Source organism: Pongo pygmaeus, chromosome 9 (genome assembly GCF_028885625.2).
Source record: "Pongo pygmaeus isolate AG05252 chromosome 9, NHGRI_mPonPyg2-v2.0_pri, whole genome shotgun sequence".
Taxonomy (NCBI): Eukaryota; Metazoa; Chordata; class Mammalia; order Primates; family Hominidae; genus Pongo; species Pongo pygmaeus.
Genome location: NC_072382.2, coordinates 46,856,799 through 46,880,507, shown reverse-complemented (window position 1 = coordinate 46,880,507; position 23,709 = coordinate 46,856,799). Strand labels below are relative to the sequence as shown.

Genomic DNA, 23,709 nt, shown 5'->3' with positions numbered 1-23,709 from the left:
CACTTATGGCTAGAAATGGAGACAAGCTGACCTCAACGATGATGTGAGTGGCCAGATAGGTGTCTAGTAGTATAGGCTGGAAGGTGAGACTGCAGGAGGAGAGGTGATAGGTGAGAAGGGTGAGAACAGCACCTTTTAATGATGTGAGGAGGGAGGGCCTGTGGCTCCAGAGTCAGACCAATCTTAGTTCAAATCCTGGCTCTATCACTTTCTAGTTGTGTGACTCTGGACAAGCTATTTAACCTTTGAAACCCATTTCCTAATCTATAAATTGGGGATAATAGTGCATAATACTTAGGATTGCTGTAAGGATGAAGTGAGATATGCATGTTACTACCTGGTGTATGGTCAGTTATTAATTAACATTATCTCCTTTCATGTTTATTATTCTGAATGGCCGCTGTATTGACTGAGTATTGTGCCACTTTGACATCTCCAGAGCAGTGGCTTTGTTGGGGAGATGGGAAGAGAAAGAGAGCTTTGTTGAACACTGTGTGCCAGGCACTGTGCTGGCTGCTTCATATGCATTAGAAGCACATTGATTCCCATTTTGTAGAGAGAGACTGAGGCTTGTCAAGGTAGAGTAAATTGCCTGAAGTCACAGAGCTTTTAAGTGGCAGTAGTGGGATTTGAACCCAGGTCTTATCTGGCTTTGAAGCCTAGACTTTTTAATTTTTAATTTAAAAAAATTTTTTTTTTTTTTAATTGAGATGGAGTCTCGCTTTGTCACCCAGGCTGGAGTGCAGTGGCACCATCTTGGCTCACTGCAACCTCCGTCTCCTGGGTTCAAGTGATTGTCCTGCCTCAGACTCCCGAGTAGCTGGGATTACAGGTGCCCACCACCACTCCTGGCTAATTTTTTTGTATTTTTAGTAGAGACGGGAGACGGTATTTCACCTTGTTGGCTAGGCTAGTCTTGATCTCCTGATCTCAGGTGATCCCCCTGCCTTAGCCTCCCAAGGTGCTAGGATTACAGGTGTGAGTTATTGTGCCCAGCCAGCCTAGACGTTTTCTAATACAAGACATTCTCTCCCAAGAAGGGGTTATTAAGAATAGATAGTAAATGAGGAATTGTGGAGTTATCATTTTCATATAGTGGGGAAAAAAAATCCCCCCACAGTGAATCAGAATCTGCATTTCTACCCGGTCTCTGCTGTCTTGCTGTGTGACTTTGGGCAAGTCACAGGATATATTACAGCCTCATTGTCTTCATTTGCAAAATCAAGAGTTAGAGTATTCTCTGGGATTCTTTTTATCTTATTAGTCTGTGCTCTTTTGGAATGGCATTGCAGCCAGTTCTTTCCACTGATTTAGAATCTAATTTTTGGTGATAGATTTTATAGGCTTTCTGGAATAGGAAGTTTTGAGCAGATATGTTTTTCATTTAGATCTGCCAACTTATCTCTCTGCTTCATTGAGAAAAGTTTCCAACCAGAGATCAATGATCAATTTTTATTTTAAATGAAGAACACCACCAGAAATAATGAATCACAATTTACTATCCTGCCCTGGGCTATGCGGACATTAATCATGGAGCATTATTTGGGAGCCAAGGTGGATGCACAGCTGAAGGTGTTTTATGATGAACTCCTTTGTGATTGAAATCCCAGGAACACTGTCATTTTTATGCAAAAGAGATGTCGTCCTCCTGCAGCCAGATAAGCTCAGTTCCTCTTGTTTAGGGCCTTAGGAGACAGGACTGGCAGGTTGCTTCCTCTGAGACAGGTCTTTCTATTTCACTGTTGGAGACTGTTTTCCAGCAGCTAGAATTCCAGAGGCACGGGAGACCAGCAGGAAGCCTGAAGGGCAAATGCAGCCCACCTGCCCTCAGGGGCGCCTCTGCCTGAGAGTTGTGGCAACGAAGCAAAGCTAACCTAATTAGCTCATACAGGCTGGTGGGCCTTTACCACCTGTTCAGGGGTCCCATGGTGAGAAGGATGCCCGGAGGTGTCAGGCCAACAGGCTCAGATGGGTGAGTCAGTGTCACTCCTGCCAAGTGTAATTCATTACTGTTCAAGTTTAATTCCTCTGACAATACAATGTGGAAACAGGTGCATTCTAAATCTCCCCTGACACAGGGGAACTAGCTGTGCAGAAAGCCTCCAGTGCACACCTGACTCACATTTGAGGCATTCCCAGGATGTATAAACCAAACTGTTGGCCCTCTCAGTTCACCATGATCACCTTCTAAAAAATGAATGCATCACCTGGGTGAGGTGAGCAAGTGCCTAGAGTGCAAAATTGAGAGGCACTCACTCTCAGGTTCCTGAAGTGCAGGGCCGGCACCTGACAGTGAATGCCTCTGTAAATTTTGCACCCTAGATGCCTCCTGTCTCACTTGCCTCCCCCTAGTCCTGGCACTGCCATACACATTTCTCATCATGTGGCCCATAGAATGGCGTTCATGGAAAGAGTGGCTTTGGAGTGGGGAAGCTTTGGGCTTAAGTCTTGTCTCAAGACCTTGAATGAGATATTTAATCCCTTGTGAGATGCTTAACCTGAACCTCAGTTAACTTCTCTGCAAAATGGGACAAATATACCCGGCCACAGAGGGAACTCAGGAATGATGGTGTCTAAACAGCCTCCAACAGTGAAATGGGAACAGCTGTCTCTTAAACTCATGCCAGCCTTGGAGATTTCCTTCTATAAGCCACCGCTGTCTAGGTCATGTCCTCTCCCTCACCTCTTCCTTCCATCTTCATTTCCCACCAGCCCCAGGTGGTCAGGGGATGGAAAGGATACTCCTTAGTTGTCTCCTATCTCATCCCCATGCTGTTTTGGGGGCAGGAAAGTCAGGCTGGTCAGGGCCTGCCCTTGTAGCATCTCGTCTTCCCAGCCCCACCTGACAGCTGTGAGGCCAGCCCCGAGACATCAGATGCCCTTGGATTTCCTAACATCCACGTGTGGAAGGGCTTCACTTCTCCTTAGACTTCAAGGGGAGGGAAGGAGAGAAGCAGGTTTGGTAGAAATAGAGAGGAGCTGCCGGCTGCTCCTCCCTTCCATCCCTAGTACTGCAAGTTCTTTGAGACAAGGAGGGAGGAGAGACTGCTGTTCTGTGGGGCAGGGAAAAGGTGTCCCGGTCAGCGGTGTCACAGTGGAGAGAAAAGGAGTGCAGCCCATCTCTGGCAGCTCTGAACCTGCAGCCAGGAAGAAAGAGTTTGGCCTTGAGTAATTGGGTTTAGAGACAGAAGTAACTTCCCCATTTCAGTTCATGGCAACTCCACCCTTTCAGTTGCTGAGGCTAAAACACTTGGGAGTCACCCTGACTCTTCTCTTTCTCTCACACTCCCCATGAAGTCTGGTGACTCCTCTTGAAAATGTATCTGGCATCTGTTTCTCACCAGCTCCATTGACAACACCCTGGCTGGAGTCATCCCCATTCTTTGTCCCTTGCCTGCTGGCTGCTGCGGCCTCCTTACTGTTAACCCTGCAGTATTCTTGCTACATAGCAACTGGGTGATTCTGCGCAAAGGTTAGATCCTGTTACCCCTCTGCCTGAGTCCCTGCCGTAGCCCTGTTGCCCACAGAGTAAGAGCTCTGCCTGGCCCCACCTAGTCTGCCCCTCCCTACCCCCACCTTGCCGATCTCTCCCACCCATGGCCCCTTCTTTTGCCACACTGGCCTCTTGGCACAGTCCCTTCTTAGGGCCGTGATTCCAACTGTTCCCTCCATCTGAAATGTTCTCCCAGACATCCAGTTGGCTCACCCTGACTTTCTTCCTTGACCGACTTCTCCCTGAAGCCTTCCCAACCATCCTCCCCACACCCCACCCCACTTACCCAGATCTAATTTTTCATTTTTTCAACCCACATATCACCTTCTAATATATCACAAATAATACTTACCACGATTATCGTTGGTTGACTGTCTCCCCAGCTAGAACGGCAGAAATCTTTGCTTTGTTTACTGATAGGTCCTGAATGCTTAACTGTCCCTGTCCCTGGCACATATTAGTTGCTCTAAATATATGTATAAGTATGTATATTCATTTGAATAAGTGGAATGACCCCAAGAATTATATATATATATATATTTATTTATTATTATTATTTTTTTTTTGAGACAGTCTCACTCTGTCACTCAGGCTGGAGTGCAGTGGTGTGATATTGGCTCACTGCAGCCTCTGCCTCCTGAGTTCAAGCAATTCACCTGCTTCAGCCTCCTGAGTAGCTGGGACTACAGGCATGCACCACCATGCCCGGCTAATTTTTGTATTTTTGTAGAGATGGGGTTTCACTATGTTGCCCAGGCTGGTCTCGATCTCCTGACCTCAAGTGATCCGCCTGCCTTGGCCTCCCAAAGTGCTGGATTACAGGTGTGAGCCACCACACCCAGCCCCCAAGAGTTATTTCTTCATCTCAGCTCTAAACTTTCCCAATTCATCTCCCCCTGTGAGTCCTTGAATCCGTCCTCATCTCCTGAAATCCCACTCACTACCATGCTGGAGCCCCCTACCAGGTACTCGAGTCTGTGCAGGCAGCGTGTGGCAGGTGCCCTGTGTCCCTCTCATGGGGGCAGGTATTCTAGTTGCCCTTAGAGGGACGACTGCAGGTGGAAATGCAGGTAGCCCTGAACCAACAGCCGTCACCCCATGGATCCTGAGAGCCCAGAGTGGGCCTGGATGGGAGCTTAACCTCAGCCTCTCAAGTGTCTTTTAATGCACTTTTTGGAATGTAGCCTACCTGTGAGTCAAGCGCTATCAGTGCTATTAAGTTGAGGACTGGGGAGTCCTAGGCCAGACTGTGAAATGGTACTTCTGTTTCCAGTGCCCTGGGCCTGTTCCACTTTGTGTGGATTGTAAGTAACATTGTACTCTTCCAATAGCCCCATGAAGAATCTACTGTTGTTGCCACTTGGCAGGTGTGGACACTTAGGGTCAGAGACTCAGAGAGGTTAAGTTGCTGCCCAAGGTGACACAGTTCGTAAGTGCTGGATTCAGGATTTGGACCCAGGCTCGTGGGACTGCAGAGCCTGAGCTCTCACACTGCTCCTTCTGCTTCTGCCAAATCCTGGTCCCAAGTCCTACCTTCACCTTGAGGTTTGATGGACAGGTACGGAAGGAAAGGTCCTCCTACCTACCATGTTCAACTAACCCCCAAGTTCTGCTAATGTTACCTCCCAAATGTTTCTTTCTTTCTTTCTTTTGAGATGGAGTTTTGCTCTTGTCACCCAGTCTGGAGTGCAATGGCGTGATCTCTGCTCACTGCAACCTCCGCCTCCTGGGTTCAAGCGATTTTCCTGCCTCAGCCTCCTGAATAGCTGGGATTACAGGAGCCTGCCACCACACCCGGCTAATTTTTGTATTTTTAGTAGAGATGGGGTTTTGCCATGTTGGCCAGGCTGGTCGTGAACTCCTGACCTCAGGTGATCTGCCCGCCTTGATCTCCCAAAGTGTTGGGATTACAGGCATAAGCCACCGCGCCCGGCCTCCCAAATGTTTCTTGATGCTGGTCCCTCCCTGTCTTCCAGCATCCAGCAGTACCCTTTTGTTGGCATTCAAGGCTTCCCATGACGTGGTCTCTTCCAATGTCTCTAGCCCCCCACCCCCTACTCTTAGCCTCAACTTTATGCTGTGCTGATAGTGAGTAGGGCTTTGCCTCACACGCCTGCCTTGCCCATGTGCTTCCTTCACCTTCCCACCTTGCCTCTCCTCTTCTAAGCTGCACTTGTCCAGTTCAGTGTCATCTCCATGAACCTCTTAGTAGACTCCCAGGTTGGGCACGATGCCCTTCCCTGAACTTCCATAGTGCCCTGTGTGTAATTCCCTAGCTCATTATTCAGACATTGTCTTTGTGTCTTCTAGGTTAGGAGTCCCTTCACATTTATGCAGCTGATGCCTGGCATAGTGCCCAGCTCATAGGAGGCCCTCAATAAATATTTGTTGAACTTAATGGCATTTAATGACCCGCTGTTATGGATCAGGCACCATGCTAGGTCCTATCCATGCATTAGCTCATTGAATCCTCGTGACTATCTGCAAGAAAGGTGCTATTATCCTTGATTTACAGATACTGAAACTAAGATTCAGAGAGCTTAATAATGTCTAAGTTCACACAGCTAGTCAGTGCCAGATGTACAGTTTCATTTGAACCTAAATGCGTCTAATTCTAATATCATGTTCTTCTGACCTTATGGGACTGCCTCACTTAGGTATGTGTATAAACAGGGTTGGAAAGCTTAAGCTAATAGGATTCATCTTTAATGGTGGTATTTAGGTGTTCTAGCGGGCGTGGGCACAGAGCCCCCCTCCCTCCTTCTCTCTGTGGTTCCCTAAGGAGTTGTGTACTCATCAGCTGGGCTGGGTGACATCTCCCCCAGCCTTCTGGCTGTAGGCCGACTCACCCCACAGCCTTGGGTCTCTCCTAAGAGGCTTTATTTCTAGCTCTCTCTGACTCACCTTTGGTCCCAGTGCCTTCCCTGCTTCCCCAGCCCTGGCTGCATTTGGGGAGAACTACCCTGATGTGCTCTCTGTCATGCACAGCCCCACTCTTCCCCGAGCAATGCTCCTTCTGCACAGGTGCACTCTGCAGGGCTGCTTCTTCCAGCCCCTCTGCCCATGGCTTTTCTAGGTGGTGTACTTCACGGCCACGTTCCCGTATGTCGTACTCGTGATCCTCCTCATCCGAGGAGTCACCCTGCCTGGAGCTGGAGCTGGGATCTGGTACTTCATCACACCCAAGTGGGAGAAACTCACAGATGCCACGGTGGGCTTCTAATTTTATTTATAACCAGCCCTGGGGGAGTGGCCCTCTGGGAGGCTTGGGCAAAAAGGGTTAGACTTCCTCCTCCAGGGAATCCCGGTGTGTGCTTTTATAAGAGCCTGATGATGTTGGTACATTATGCACTCAGGAAATATTTAATGAGAAGTAGACAACTGAGGGTTTTTAGATTCCTGGAATAGTTGTCCTACATCTGGAGTTATAGTAGAGGCCGAAAATGAAGAATGAAATCCCCTTAATAGCTTTGGGTCAACTCACGTCATTTATCTGTTGCTAATTATAGAGTGTCGGAAGTGTAGTTTTGCTGGTGGGAAAATAACAGCACTTAGTGTAAACCACAAGTGATTCTATTTTTAAAATATATTTACCTGAACCCTTTAAGGGCTCAGACATGTCTGAATACTTTTGTATACCCACACAGGGCCAGCACAAGCTGAACTTTCTCTTTGCATATTCTGTACAGGCACATCTAACTCTAAAATTTCCAATTCAAAAACTACAAATGAGGGGGGTGATTGTTGAAGGGGAACTGAGTTTTCTCACCTTAAAGGAAACTCTGCTTTTCCAGGGTGTGTTAAGAATGCATAGCTAGGATTGAGTTTGATTGCACATAACAGAAAGTCTCCACTTAATAGCAGGTAGGACGTGACACTATAAAGTCTGCAGCGGCATAGAGGTTGCTTTACTGAGATTGGGGCTACAGAGTTTCAGAAATTTAATAGCACTTGTAATCTGCAGAAATGTCAGTTAAAAAGGGTTTTGATTTTGCATCCGTTATTATATTTTTCTGTTGTAAATTATTATTTTCTGAGAGTGTATTGACCTAAAGGCAGGACTCTCCCTTCTGTTTAGCTTTGCAGGAGAGAACATATGAGCATGGTATGTAGTGTAGTTTATTGAGTTCCTCACCTTTGATAGAGGAAGTTAAAATCTCCCAGGTAACTTACTATGCCTTTGGTTTCCAGCACAAGTGATTTATGTTCTCATTGCTGTTGATGTCAGGAGTCATCTTGTCCCTGATGTTTCCCCTGGAAACATGATATGGCACTGGGTGTGTGACTCCTCTCCCCTGGGGCCAGTCTCCTTCATGGATCTTGAATCTCTTTCCCTTTTGCCTCTCAGGTGTGGAAAGATGCTGCCACTCAGATTTTCTTCTCTTTATCTGCTGCATGGGGAGGCCTGATCACTCTCTCTTCTTACAACAAATTCCACAACAACTGCTACAGGTATGTAGAGGTACTACAAGATCTGGGCATAGCTGGTTGAGTGGGACAGAAGAATGGACTGAGTTATCAGACACCTGAGGCCACATCCTCACATTTCATCTTAGGGAGAGCTAAAGATTTGCTTCTGGCCTAGGAGAAACCACCTGCTAAGGCCTAGGCACTATCTTCTGAAGGCCTGGACCCTCACTTACATACCTGGCTCTGACACATGGTGGAGGCTCAGTGGCTATTTATAGGATGGAAGCAAGTTTCTCTGCAGGTCACTGTGCAGTCGGCTGTGTTCTTCTGTGATAGTCATTTGTGAGCTACCTAGTCTGTGGATACAATGGACTGTGCCTTCAGATGGTCTTCCCTCTGTGTGGGGCTGTGACCTAATCTCCTCTTCTTATAAAGACCCCAGTCGTATCAGTCACATTGGATCAGGGACCACTCTAATGACTTCATTTAACTTAATTACCTCTTTAAAGACCCTATCTCCAAATACAGTCACATTCTGAGATACTAGGGATTAGGATGACAAAATATGAATTTGGTAGGGGTAGGGGAGAGGTAGGAAGACACAATTCAGTTCAAAATGACCTTGAGTAACAGACTATGGTATTTAAACTTCTTTAGTCACAACTGCTCATTAACCATTGACCCAAATTAGTCTGAACACCATTAAAGGGTGAAGCATTGCTATCTTCTTTATTAGAAATGAGGCTGTGTGGTGTGGCAGAAATAACCCAGGTTGAGAGCTTGAAAATCTAGATTCATATCCTGGCCCACACTATTAATTAGTCCATTACCTTTCCCTGGGCCTCAGTTTCCTCATCAGTAAACTAAGGAGTCAGACAAGGTGGATCATTTGCTGCACACTTGCTCTGTGCTAGGCTGTGCATAGTACAGGTATCATCTCATTCTGTCCGGCCAACAGCCTATGACAGATAGACTCATTGCTACCATTTCAAATCAGAGTGGAAAGGAAGTGGATTGCTCAAGGTCATGCCACTAAAAGGCAGGAGAACCAGGATTTCAGTGTAGCCCTGGGTTACAGTGTAGCCCGTCTAGCTGTGACCTCACATTTGAATCTAGGATGACTGAAGGTAGGCTGGGAAACCTGGCTATCTTACCAGCAGTGGGCTCTGCGATGAAGGTAGAGACACTGGGCTCTCTTCCCTCCCCTGCCGCTTTGTCCTTCTCAACCCTGTGTGTCCCAACTCCAGGCTACCCTCACATTTTAGGGTCATTTGACCTTACCACTCCTTCTCTTCCCTCACACACAGTTCCTGTCCTGGAGCCAACTAAGGCCCGATCTCCTCAATTTCTGTTCTGATGGACAGATTTACCTCTGCCCCTGGAATAATGTCTTAGTTTGTTCAGATTGTCTAACAAAATGCCACAGACTGAGTAACATTTTTTTCTTTATACATTTTTTGCTTTTATTATTTTTAAATGACACGTAGTAATTATGCATATTTACGGAGTACAGTATGATATTTCGGTACATGTATACAATGTGTAATGATCAAATCAGGGTAATTAGCATATCTACTACCTCAAACATTTATCATTTCTTTGTGTTGAAAACACTGACAGTTCATTCTTCTAGCTGTTTGAAAACATATAATAAATTGTTGTTAATATAGTCATCTCATAGTGCTATAGGATGATTTTTTTTGTTTTTTTTGAGATGGAGTTTCACTCTTGTTGCCCAGGCTGGAGTGCGATGGCCAATCTCAGCTCACTGCAACCTCCACCTCCCAGGTTCAAGCAATTCTCCTGTGTCAGCCTCCCAAGTAGCTGGGATTGTGGGCATGTGCCACCATGCCCCGCTAATTTTTTTTTTGTGTGTGTGTATTTAGTAGACACAGGGTTTCACCATGTTGGTGAGGCTGGTCTCGAACTCCTGACCTCAGGTGATCCACCTGCCTTGGCCTCCCAAAGTGCTGGGATTACAGGCATGAGCCACCGTGCCCGGCTGGGATGGTTGTTAATATAGTCATCCTATAGTGCTATAGAATACTATAATTTATTTCTCCTATCTAGCTATACTTTTGTATCTTTAACTGACTTTTGGCTATAAACAACAGAAATTTATTGGTCACTGTTCTGGAGGCTGGCAAGTCCAAGTTCAAGGTGCCAGAATATTCAGTGTCTGGAGGGCTGCTCTCTGTTTCCAAGATGGCACCTTGTTGCTGTGTCTTCATATGGTGGAAGAGGCAGACACACTCCGTTCAGCCTGTTTTATAAGGGCACTAATCCCATGAGTTGGCTCTGTCTTCATGACTTAATCACTTTTCTAAAGCCCCCACCTCTTAATACTATCAAATTGTAGATTAAGTTTCAGCCAATGAATTTGAGATGGGGGGGTTCAGACCATAGCAGATGAGTTGAGACCCATTTATATAGATTGTGGAGTCAGAGCTTTGGCCCAGAGGCCCTGAATCAGGGCTATGAGGGGATATCTTTTGAGCCTTTTGGTGCTTTTTAAATGAGCCTGAGGGAGCCTGTGGTTAGGACATGAACATACATGTATACGCCTACACATGTGCAGACAAACACGTGGGCACACATTTGTGCATCCTTCCCCTTGTCCCTTTCCACTCACCAAGCACACCTAATGGAAAACTCTGGTCTCTTCCTTCCAGGGACACTCTAATTGTAACCTGCACCAACAGTGCCACAAGCATCTTTGCCGGCTTTGTCATCTTCTCCGTTATCGGCTTCATGGCCAATGAACGCAAAGTCAACATTGAGAATGTGGCAGACCAAGGTACAGGACAGTTTTTAACCTGCTGTTGCAGGGCAGGTCTCAGGCTCATGTCACAAGCTCCTAATTTATACTATGCTGGGAAGCTGGCCTTATGGAACAGGTTAGAGGGTGGAGGAGAACAGGTCCTTCTTTACAGAGGGACCAAGGCAGGCTCAAGTAGGAAGCTCACTGCAGAGTCAGAACTGGCTGGACTCTAACTGGAGGGATTGCTTTAAAAGCCCTCTTTCCTTCTCCTCTCCTCTCCTTCCTCTTACCTTGCCCCTCTTAATTTAGCTCCAGTCTATAGAAGTAAGGGTTACACCTGTTAGGTATGAGTAGAGAATTTATTAGGCAAACCATTGCCTCAGGAGCTGATGTGGGCACAGGCTGCTGTAGGATGACATTCATTGCAGAAGGCCCTGTCGAAACCATGGCTTAGTGAGAGAACTGACTTCAGAGGAGCATTTTCCTTACAAAGCACTTTTCTGATTGTTAGGTCAAATGTGCTTTCAGGGCCTTCTGCTTAGTTAGCAATGCAGACCTGCAATTTTTTTCCCCAGTGGGTAGAAATGTTGGATCATGCTGGGTGGGTGCAGAGGCATGTGGAATAAATGTGTACTCTCTACCCAAATAATCTTTTTATTAATGGCTAACATTTGTGTGGTGCTTTCAAGTTGACAAAGAGCTTTCATTTTTATTTCATTTAATCCATATTACTAGGACAGCATTTTGCAGAGAGAGCATTCAAGATTTTAGTTTAACTCTTCATTTTCACCCAGCCTGGTTCCACAAAGGATTTGTATATTTAGTAGGTTTCAGTGATCAAGGGATTTCATTGTGTCTTTTGTTTACCATTATGATCTCATTCTCAATTCAGACATTTATGGGATGCCTAGTGTGTTGGTCCTGTTCCTCATGCTGTGGGGCATGACTGTGGCCCTGGACAACCAAGGGGTGTACCTGTGAGAGGCTTGTCTGGGCAGTTATCTTCCTTCAAGGAGCTGACTGCAATTCTCAGATAATGGCTCAGATGTGGTGAGAGAACTAAGCCCTGGAAATGTCACCTTTTTGAATACTAAGATTTCTTCTGGCTCCCCAAGGATAGATAATTCATTACTGCGCCAATTCATGCTGATGGTGCACCAGGGCCTCAAAGAGTTAAAGAGCCAGCACGTTCCAGGGGTGCAATTATCTCTCCCTGGAGAGAGTGTGAAACCCTGAGGGGTGTTTGGTTCCGCAGCAATGCACTAAATTAGAGGGGCCCCAGGAGATAAGCAATGGCTCTCCCTGGTTGAGAATTCTCAGATACCCTGGGAGGCAGGGAGGGAAAGTGAGAGGGTAAACGGGTTTTGTCCTTAGAGGTACTGCAGTCACTTCCAGCTGTCCTGTAACCTAATTTCCTCCTAGCAGAGTGGTTGGAGCAGATAGGTTCTGTCCCATTCTCTAGAAGATCTTAGGCATTTTGCTTTTTGTGACATTACTGAGTTCTTTTGGAACCAGTGGCCAACCTGCTAGAGACTGTGAATCCTGAGATGTGGACTAGGTTAGTAAATGATTCTGAACTCTTTTCTGCTCCAGGAAATGGATTTCTGGGGAGACATTGCAAAAACTCAAATAGAATGTTGTTTATCTGGTATGTAAAATGCAGCCAACAAATTGCCCATGTTTTCCTCTGAAATTTCTCCTTTCCAGTGTTTTTTCACTTCCTTTGATTTGAACAAGGATAAGGGCACTTCTAACAGGTTCTAACCTGTTGTGTTAACACTTGTCTCTGGCACAAGGATGGTGGGCCTCATCTCCCACAGGAGAGGGCCCATGAGATCTTCTCCCAGACCCACTGGGGAAGCTTTTCTGCTCATCTGAACCTGGATGTATTTTTATATGTCTTGTCTTGATATAATGACAAGCCATTATATCAAGGCTTGTCTTACTTGCCTTGATATAATGGAGGCTCTGCAGAATACAGGACAGAGATTTGGGGTCAGGCCTGCATTAAACCTGAGCCCCACTTCCTCCTTGCTGGGCAACAGTGGCATATAGACATTCAGGACATTTTTGCTGACCCAACTTTGTAACTAAGTTTTGATCTTTAGTCAAATAGAGGTTCTCCTTAATGACCTAACACTAATCGATTTAGTTTACCACTCCCTTCTAAAAGAGGCATTTCGCCCAAAATGATCATCTTAAATCTTGGTCTTATCAAAATTTTGAGGGGCTGAGGATGGGATTGGTGAAGAGACCAAGCTGTCTTTTGCTTTTATGATAGGCATAGGGAAGGGGGCATGTTCTCGGGGAACTACTCTAGAAAAGCAGCTTACAGGAAAATTAGCCCTTCAGAGCCATCTCGCCACCATATGCATTGCCACCTATGGAGCGGTGACTCATATTCAGAATCTGTCCTGAAGCCAAACAAAGATGCTTATCCAACAGCAGAAAGACTGAGTTAGACCAGAGTAGATAAGCAGAAATGTGCATATTTATTTAGCATTCCCAGGTATAGGTAACTCTCAGCTAACCGGAGCACTAGAAATACTACTTTGGTTCCCTTGCCCCTTAATAGTTCAGACACCTTACTAATCAAAATGAGCATTCTCAAACAGCACTGACATCCCACTTCCATGCAGCCATCTGTCTATCACCTGTATCCCAATCCTTCTGCCCAAAGGCACAGAAGTCCAGGTGGCATATCCTCAGAGAGCTCATTCAATTTGTAATAGTTATCACAGCAGAGTGGCTACCGAAGCTGTGCTGTGGGCCTTGATGCATTGCACTGGCCAGAGCCCCTTGCTGTGTCTTTAGTGGCACTCTAGGATAAAGGAGGCTCTCATGGTAGGATCTCTGGGGACTCTGCTCAAGTTACTGAAATGCAGAGCCCCTTTGATCCCTTCCCATAAGAAGACTAATAATGGTCTATGTTTTCCAAGTTCCTAGTATGTCCAGGCATTGTTCTAAGCTTTTTACTTGTGTTGATGCATTCAATTTTCACAGAAGCTCTAGAAAGGTAGGTACTGTTACTATTTCCATTGTGTGGATAAAGAAACTAAAGTTTGTCTAGAGAGAACAAGTGACTCCCCTAAGTCCTCGGCTAGTAAGAGGTGCAGTCAGTTTTTTTGTTTTTTGTTTTTTTTGAGATGGAGTCTTGCTCTGTCACCCAAGCTGGAGTGCAGTGGTGCCATCTTGGCTCACTGCAACTTCTGCCTCCCGGGGTTCATGCCATTCTCCTGCTTCAGCCTCCTGAGTAGCTGGGACTACAGGTGCCCGCCACCACACCCGGCTAATTTTTGTATTTTTAGCAGAGACTGTGTTTCGCCATATTGGCCAGGCTGGTCTTGAACTCCTGACCTTGTGATCTGCCCACCTTGGCCTCCCAAAGTGTGGGGATTACAGGCGTGAGCCACCGCACCCGGCCGCCAGTTTTTTAATCCATGAGGAAGAGAGCCTGTACTCCAGCCACTGGGCTCTACTGCCTCCCAGTGGGAGAGGAGAGAGGCAGAACTTGGCCTCCATCAGAGTGCCATATACTCTTTTAAACATCTAATGATGTTATTCTCTAGATGACTCCGCTCCCCATCTGCCTTGGGTAAGTGAAGTCTGCTGTAATTTAGCTTGCAAATAATGCCTTCACCTGGGTGCTTTAGGGAGGCAACTGAAATGGAAGCAGGCTGAATATTTTGAAATCACTTATTTCCTGTAAAAAAGCTATAAAGCCCAAAGGGTAGAATCCTGTTAAAGTAAGCAGCTGAGGTCCTCTGGTAGTGGCCATTCAAGACCTTCTTGTCGGCTTTATGGGCCTGACTGTCACCAGAACGTTAAACTGACTTCCTTGTTGTTCTACATTTGAGACCTATTTTGAACTTTAGTTTAATACAGACTTTTCTTTTACGGTTCACATAGGGAGCCTTCAGAGGCTGGCTCTACAGTCTGTTCAATAAATGCGTAAAGCAGGGGTATCTCTGGCATTTGAGGCTTTATATTTTAAATACACCAAGGCCCTAGGCAACATTAGGAACTAACAACCTGATAAATTTCAGTTTAAAAAAGTGCTGTTATGCTTGAGTTATAAACGTTCTAGGTGCTGTGATTGCTGATTGTGGACGTGTGCTAGCTGTGGATTATCCCGGCACCCACATTCACTTGTCTCTGCCCATTATCATTTAGTTTTCTACTTACAGGGAAATTCACAACTGCTGTGTCTTTAGCCACCTTTGATTACAGTAATCTTCCCAGTGAGGCCGTGAGGCAGGGAGAATGGCTGGCAGAGCTTTATGATAGCAGAGAAAACTGCTGCTCAGACATCCCCACCAAGACCACATGAAGTGTTCTAGAGAAAACCTGAATCAGAACCGCTAACTTCCAAGTTCATAGTCCACTCATAATAGAAGATAATATTCTGTGGGTGTTGATGATGTAGGGGGTACTGGGCTCAGTGTTTTACCTGCGTTTTCTCATTTGTTCATTGTAACCACCTTGTGAGGTCCTATTTTTGTCCCCATTTTACAGATGGACAAAATTGAGGCTTACAGAAATTAAATAACTTGTCTAGGGTTGCACAGATGGTAAGTCATGGAATCTGGATTTGGACCAGATCTGACCCTTAGAGACTGGACCCTCTTAACCCCTACATGATGTTTCATGCACCGCCCCCCCAACCCAACTAACTACTAGGACTGATGTAGCCTCATTTATGCCAATAGTGCAAGATCCTGAAAGTGTTAGATTCATATTTTATGTGAATATTTTCTCCTGGAGGACTAAGTAGGAGAAAGGGTAGTTAAAGGAAGAAATACTAATGCATGCCAGACTTAATACTTAGGTGATGGGGTGATCTGTGCAGCAAACCACCATGACACACGTTTACCTATGTAACAAACCTGCACATCCTGCACACGCACCCCAGAACTTAATAATTAAATAAAGAAAGAAATAATGTTATTTTGGTCATGTTCCAACTTTTAGAGCAGGGATTCTCAAACCTTAGCACTATTGACATTTGAGACAGGATAATTCTTTTTTGGCAAGAAGCTCTCTTGTGCATTGTAAGATGCTTAGCAGCATCCCTTGCCTCCACCCACTAGATGCCAGTAGTTATCCTACCCCTACCCCCAGCTCACCCATGAGAATAAAAAATGTCTGCAGACATTGCCAAATATCCCAAATATTGCAAAATTACTGCTGGTTGAGTACTACTGCTGTAAAGGGTAATTAATTACATTTTCCTTTAATTCATCCAATACAAAGATCCTATGTACATGGTACACAGCCTAACTGTGGAGTCCAGTAGAGTTGCCTCTGAGTGTCTGCTTAGACACTATTTTTAGGCCTCTCCTGTGAGTTCTCCTAGCTGTTGTCCTAATTCCCTTGGTGTTTCCTTTCAAGGAGCCTATGGTCTAATTGAGGAAATGGATAGAGATGAGTAAAAAATAACCAACAGTGGAAGCAGCATATAAGAAGTAATAAATGAGGATCTCAGCAGAGAGAAGGCCCTCTGGGCTCTGGGAAGAGCAGCCTTGAGTAGGACCTGCCTGCAATCATCTGTCTTGTTCCTTCCAGGGCCAGGCATTGCATTTGTGGTTTACCCGGAAGCCTTAACCAGGCTGCCTCTCTCTCCATTCTGGGCCATCATCTTTTTCCTGATGCTCCTCACTCTTGGCCTTGACACTATGGTGAGCCCCTTTCCCATCAGTCTCTATCCCATGCTCCTCTTGAAGACTCCCCCTCTCCTGGGTCCTGGGTTCACCCTTCAGGAGAGGGGTAGGCTTTGGGGTGTCTGAATGCTTCTCCTGAGAGATCTAGAGATGCTGAAGTGCCTGTGTAGGGCTCAGGATCACCTTGTATTTTGGGTGCTCACGTAATGGTGCAAGAGAGTCGTCCTCTCTCCTTCCTTCTCCCTCCGTTCTATGTGGCAACTTTTAGCCTGTGTACTTCCTGCCTTTGTGTCATTTTGCCAAAGCAAATTCTGTAGGGCTGGATAAAGAATAATGTGAAGTCAATTTTAGGGAAATTGCTGTGGGGCTGAGACAACCACAGATCATGCTGACAGGTGCTCAGAGTTTAGTCCTTGGGTGCAAAGAGGGTTTTCCTCAAAAAGAAGAGCAAATGAAAGGTAAACTGGAGGAGAGGAATTTATATCTCATGAATACAAAGTGAAACTTAAACTGTCCTAATGGGTGAATATGAATGCAAGTCTCTGGGGGTTGAAAGTGCAATTTTTAAAGCTCACATCCTGCTTGGGTTCTCTTGGCTGCCCTTGTGGGTTGGACCCCAAGGAGGCTTTTTAGACCCATTGAGGGAATGCCATCCTAAAAACCAAACCTAACACAAATACAACTTTCCTGGATGGGACATACAAAGGGCTTGGGGGTACCTTCTGGGTGGTACAATTTGACTCAGATGTTCATTTCCTGACACGGTTCCAGTTTGCCACCATCGAGACCATAGTGACCTCCATCTCAGACGAGTTTCCCAAGTACTTGCGCACACACAAGCCAGTGTTTACTCTGGGCTGCTGCATTTGTTTCTTCATCATGGGTTTTCCAATGATCACTCAGGTAAGCTGCCTCCTAGGCACAGGCTTGGGGTGGGGGCAGGTGGGTGGGGGGCCAATAGCTATCTGTCCTTCAATCCTTAGCTCTCAGACCTTATAATCAAAGGCAAATCACTACCATTTCCATGTAGACGGCACCAGTTCATTAGGGATTCTGACTGCAGAGGGAAATATGTCATCTTGGCTACCAGTGATGCTTCTAGTATCTTCATAATTGAGATGTAGCCTTATTGAGCCAACAAGGCAGGTGTGTCCTACTTTAAGAAAATAGGTGCAGTGACGCATGTCTCTAGTCCCAGCTACTCGGGAGGCTGAGGCAGAAGGATTGCTTGAGGCCAGGAGTTCAAGGTTGCAGTGTGCTCTGATTGCATCTGTGAATAGCCACTATACTCTTGCCTGGGCAACATCATGGGACCCTGCCTCTAAAAAGTAAATAAAAAATTAGGAAAAAGAAAACAGAATACATAAAAATCTTTATTTACCAATCAGGTACAATTTCTGATGATTACTGTCATGTATGAGTCAACAGCCACTTCAGTTTCTTCCAGTCCCGAGTGTCTTGGTAAATTGTGTTAGCTCGCTCAGTATATATATTGCTTTCGTTGTCTCTGTGGCCTTGAGCAAGTTAACTACTCAGGGCTGTAATTTCTTCTGTAAAATAATGGATTGGAATGTGAAGGTCTCTACACCTTATTTATTGTAGGGAGACTTAAAGATTGAGGTAGAGATACATGTGGGTGTGAGAAATACCCAGAGACACCTAAAGGTCATCGGAGGGTCAATCGAATGCAGATACATAGGTGGAAATGATCAATTGCTTAAAGCGAAAATAAAGCAATCTGGCTGCTTTCACATATACTACTTCAGACGTTGACCTTTGCCTTTCAAGAATAAGATGTTAAATCGCTTTTTTTGGTGCTTGTTATATTGATTAGCTCGCAGCCTGTTGAGGAACTGCTTTGCTGACTCAGCAAGGCCTCCAGCTTACATGCTGGACCAGGTGTAGGTTACTGCTACTGAGAGGAGGGAGATGCATGGACTGCTGTTTGCACCTGACTCTTCTTAGGATTGAGAGAACTGGCTGTTAAACGTGGGAAGAGACAGCCTGGCTTCAGGACGCATTTGATATTGGTTGTTTCTCTCTCCTGTTAGGGTGGAATTTACATGTTTCAGCTTGTGGACACCTATGCTGCCTCCTATGCCCTTGTCATCATTGCCATTTTTGAGCTCGTGGGGATCTCTTATGTGTATGGTAAGGAAATCACTGTGCTTGTTGCTGAAGTAGAGCTTGAGTGTCGGTAAGGCATTCATGGCAAGCAGATTTTCCATACTTAATAAGACAATCCAGGGCTTAAATTGCAACTATTTAGAAAACCTAAGACAGCTGCACTTTTGTTTCCAAACTTGCCTCAAGACCACTGTGATCCAAATTTAACAGGGAAACAAGAGGTGGCTGAAGGTGAAACTTAAAAATCTTTGTGTCAGAAATTCCTAGGACTTGGACACCCCTTTGGGTATGATCTGGCATGTGAACAGTTAATGCTTTTGAACAATGGCCAGATCAGGAAGGAGGAGGCTACTTTGCAGGCATGAAATTATTTCCTGGTATTCAATACCCATGCAGCTTGAATTGAGGGGTAACTTTGTAGCTGGTCCCTGGGTACTGTAGTGAGAACAGAGACCACTCAGCCCACAGATCCTTAGGAAACTTTATTAGCATCATAGGAGCCTGTGATGCAATATCTCAATCTCAGATTTTTCCAGGAATAAACTTCCAGTTGACTTACAGTTTATCCTTCCTGCTATCACAATAGCAACCGGCATGCCATATCAGTGGGGACATTATCAAGAACAGAAATGGTGAGCTGTTAGATGCCATCTTTGCCCTTTGTGTGGAGGTGTTTGTCCTTGGGGTTTCAAGGGTATCTCCTGGTCCTTGTATGCACTGTCGGTCAGTTCAAGAAAGTCCTATTTGATTCAAGGCCCTACTGACTTCTTTCCGCTTGGAAGCCTGCTCAGAACTGTGCTGAGGCCTCACTAATATATATATAAGGCCACCATAGCAAATATCAGGAAGACGAACATTTCCAGTTCAGACTATCTAACTGTACTTCAGATCCCGAAAGAGACAGCAACATATTCTAAGCTAAAAGGAAGTGCAAGATATTATTTGGAATGCAGGATATGCTCGAGGGACAAATGTACCATCTGGAGCCCAAAGGAAGAGGGGTCTAGGCCAAAGGGATCTGCAGAGCTCTGGTCTTTAAACTGGGGGCCCAGCAAAGCTCATCCTAACCTCCAGGTATCCTCATTATTAGCATCTTATTTTTAGTGTAATTGTTAGCCTCCACCCAACAGGTGCTTAACAGCTTCTTGTTTTTTTGGAAAACTCATTAAAATAAAGGTGGTGGAGTGGGAATCAAGGTGGAAAAAAGAAACTTTCTGGTACTCCAGAAACAGGATGATACCTGCAGTCAATTTTGGGCATTGGTAGAAGGGGAATTTGTCTCAGACTAGAGATCACATTCCCACTGCACGGAGAGTTTAGTTCCTGGCAAGAGAGGTGGGCAGGCATGCCAGCTGTCCTGGTGAGATCAGAGACCAAGCTGCCGGCACTTTTGGCTGATAAGACAGCCTAGATCCTGCAGTGATTGAAGACCTGCTGTCGGAGTTAGGGTGAGGCTTCACAGTGTTTTTTACCTGAGCAGAGAGTGGTAGAAACCCAGTGAAATCCACCACAGTGAATCTTAACTTTGTGCCCAGAAACAAAAGACCTTGCCAGGAGAGGCAAGAAGAAGCCCCCAAGGTCCTTCTTTGGCAACTCAGCCCCTCATGGGTCCACATGTAAGCTGAGGTCACTAGATGATCAGTTGGTAAAGTCAGGAAAGCACTTTATTTACAGCACTGGCCCAAGTGCAAGTAACTATCTCATTTACATCCTCTGTTTGTACCTGTACCCTAACTGCTGATTGCCACAAAGGGCACGTTTGCACAGTTCTTCCCTATAAAACAGGGCTGTTCAGGATGGTTTAAAACATCATTAAAATAGAAACCTCTTAATATTTCTGTTTTTAGGAATTAAATAAATAGCCTTCCTCCCATCCCCATACAAATCTAGTCATAGTTTTCTTTGTTCTGAAGGAAAAAATAAATCCTGTGTGCTTTAGTCTCTGGGCTATCTTAATTTTCCTTGGGACCACCCAGAGAATCCCCTGGTTTCTAAGTAAGAGTGCTGGTGTTGGGCTTGCCTCCAGAATCAGGTTGACTCTGTGCTGCGCTCAGGTTGAACCTGACTTCTGCAGTGTCTGATGTGGGTGTGCGCCTCTGATTTAGATCTGGATGGAATTCTAAGAAGTGAATCTCAAGAAGAAAAATAAGCTAACATGACTAAGGTAAAAACAAAACAAAACAAAACAAAAAAAACCTGCACAAATCTGTAACTTATATCCCAGAAGACAGTGTATTCTTTATTGAGATGATGAGGCCCCAAACCAGTGCAGGGTTCATTTAAAATAGTAGAACATAAACCTGTGAAGGGTTAAAACGAACCTGACTCACTTGATGTACTACCTTCATAGCCAGAATTAAAAAAAATACGCCACTGAATTGAAGAGATTTGTGTTTTCTTCTTGTTTCTAATAATCTCTACATTCTAGAGGATATCATCCAAACATTTGAAATATTGTAGGGACAATTTTCAAGTTTTATTTATTAGATTGAAACAGTTGTTTGACGTTCTCAAATCAACATGCCTCAGTGGCCAATAGCTGGCTTCGAGGTATCCAGGTTTAAAAGTATAACTCCCTGAGTTTTGTGTAGAAGTGGTCCCTTTAGCAGACTTTTATCTAAGCAGAGTCATTTTGAAAAAATGATTTGCATTTTTTCTGGAGCCAGTACAGGGGCCTTTTGGCTGGAGGAACAATGTGATTGAACAGCCACTACCAAGGTCTTCTGCTTGCTAACTGCCTGGCTCTCCATTGTGTATTTCCCAAACCTCAATGTGGAGTGGTCTTGATCTGTTTTCCATGTCAGTCAGTTACTTTTTTCACATCCCACCCCCCAGATGGCCTCTCTCCACATTCTTGTGGGAAATGTTAGATTCACAGCAGGCAATGGCTTTTGCTTGATGGACTATCTGTTTTCAGTTCTTGCCCATCCTTATGGCTGAACTCAGCACGATTTTTTAAAGTACAAAAAAAATCCCCAAAACAACAAAAATAAAGTGTCCCCCTGAAATCTACAAATTCAAGCTTAATTTATTTCTCTATGAGCCCCCTCCCTGAGCTCCATTTTCCCTTACGTTTTTATCTGAAACGTCATGGTATACACCACCAATTTCAGGGTGCAGTGTTTCCTAGCTCCATTTGCTGGTACTCAGTAAACTTTAGGAATGCTTTAGCTCATTAATAACTCACACAGGTAAATGTGTGTGAGTATGTCATGTGGGCTCTTAAGAATGTGGAGAGCATGGGATAATGTCCTATATTCATGAAACTTGCCAACTAGCTCCCAAGGAAGAACACACACACTTAAGACACTGAGGAGAAGGACAGTGCTAACTGTGCATCCCTGGCTGTGAGCCCTTTTGCTGCCCAGAGATAATGGAGGGTCAGAGTAGTCAGAAAATCCTTGGAGGTGGCATCTCAGAGAAAAAATAATATAAAATAAATAAACACTGGGACTTAGGGAGTGTTAAGCTGAGGGCCCTTCACATTAACTACAAAAGAATAACTTGGGGATTTACTTGTCCAAAAGTATACACAAGACTGGAGACATAATTTGTGGGACATAGTACTAAATGAAAATATAGAGTCCCTTGTTAAAAAAAAATATGAATTTCAATATGGTAGCTTGAGAGCATTAAACCAGGTATGGTTCCTCTCTGAGCACACAGATCTCTGTGCTCAGAGAGGAACCACACCTGGCCACCCAGGAGGGAGAGCAGCCCCCATGAACAATAGCCAGACCAAGGGCACAGGTGTGGTTTAGAGAGGCAAAAGCCACAAAGGTGCATGGGGGAAAGTGATTAACTGGTTGAAGCAAGTCCTTGACATCTCAGTTCAGGATCTTTTGGTCGTATGCAGTTTGTCATGGACTGATTTCTGAGCCTCATATCTGTTTGAGTCTAAAATAATAGCCATGAGTTCACCACCTTTTTTTCCCCCTGCTGTTTTTCTGCTAATTCAGACTCATTTTTGAGAATCAGCTGCTCAGAGCCCTTTTGGGACCTGACTACTTGGTCTCTTATCCCTCCAGGCTTGAGGTCATGCAGCAGGCAAGTCCCTCTTGCCCATGCTCAAGGCTCCATGAACAGTTCCTTTATCATGAGTTAGGCCTTGAAGGCAAGATGGATGTGGATTAGGGGAAATGAGAAAGCAGTCAGAGGAAGCCATATAAACAGAGGCCTAAGATGAAAATAGCTGTTGACTCAGTGAAGGACTCAGGTGGGGACTCGGATGTGGGCCAAGGCCTGGGTGCTGGGAGTGAGGCAGAGGCTGGAGGAACTGGAGAGCTTGACTCAGGAATGGGCACGGTGCAGGAGGGTTGTGTGACAGGGGAAATGTCTTTCCAGGGTCCAAACTGGCCCTGGAACCAAAGCCTTTTCACTCTTGGTCCCGGGACTGCTCCTCTTCATTAAGTTATCTCTTGCTGAAAACTGAGCACCCATGATCCACCCCTTCCTACAGCTTGGGGTCCAGCTCTTTATCCCCTCTTGGGGAGCTTGAGCACTTTTACCATGACCCCCTCCTCTTACAGGAGGCTGCTTATGTGTATTCCTTAGGTCTAACCTTGAGCCCTATCATATTGGTGTCCCCAGTCAAGCCACATGCCACCACCTCTTGGGGATGGTTTCATGAAGGGGAACAACATGGCAACAGGATTGATGCTAATAATAGAAATTTCTAGAATCTCTTTTTTTTTTTTTTTAAGAAAAAAAACTGAGGCCTGCTGTTGGTGCTTTATATATATTTTTGAGGGCCTCAGCTTTGACTTCTATTTATTTTATTCTCTCCCCTCACTTATGCTCAGAAGGCCTAGTGGTCAGAGGCCACTCATTTGAAGGTGTATAATAAAAACTAAAGGAGACTAACAAATCCAAAGATGATCGGGTCAGCTGCTCAAAGCATTCAGTTCTTGCCTGTAGACCCAAGAAAGCAACCTGGAGTGTCCTTGTGTCATGGATTGACCTCTCCGGAAAAGCCTTAAGAGCTCATTCAGCTCAGTCTCCCCAATCAACAACAGCTTGGGCAGGAAGACTGTTTCACCTAAGGTCACACAGTGAGTCAGTAGCAGAACTGGGGATCAACTCTTGGACCTTAACTCCCAGTCCAGTGCTCTTTCCACTGTACCATGTTTGTGACTGACCGCTGTCAGACTTGCCTTAAAGTAGAGCAGGAAGCTCAGCTGCAACCTAAGGCATTTTAGAGTGAGCTGGGAAAAGTTGCCTTGGATGAGTCCTCATACTTTTCCCAGTACAGGCTCCTC

General features: G+C 45.2%; 1 protein-coding gene across 1 annotated transcript in view; it reads left to right on the top strand.

Moving 5' to 3' along the window:
- The window catches only part of LOC129007858 (sodium- and chloride-dependent glycine transporter 2-like), a 46,636-nt gene that overhangs the window by 13,063 nt on the left and 9,864 nt on the right, over positions 1 to 23,709 (top strand). Inside the window, exons 5-10 of the mRNA XM_054439167.2 lie at positions 6,570 to 6,704; positions 7,842 to 7,945; positions 10,576 to 10,700; positions 16,230 to 16,342; positions 17,096 to 17,227; positions 18,376 to 18,475. Of these exons, the coding sequence (XP_054295142.1) occupies positions 6,570 to 6,704; positions 7,842 to 7,945; positions 10,576 to 10,700; positions 16,230 to 16,342; positions 17,096 to 17,227; positions 18,376 to 18,475 (709 nt within the window). The remainder of the gene's footprint in view (positions 1 to 6,569; positions 6,705 to 7,841; positions 7,946 to 10,575; positions 10,701 to 16,229; positions 16,343 to 17,095; positions 17,228 to 18,375; positions 18,476 to 23,709) is intronic.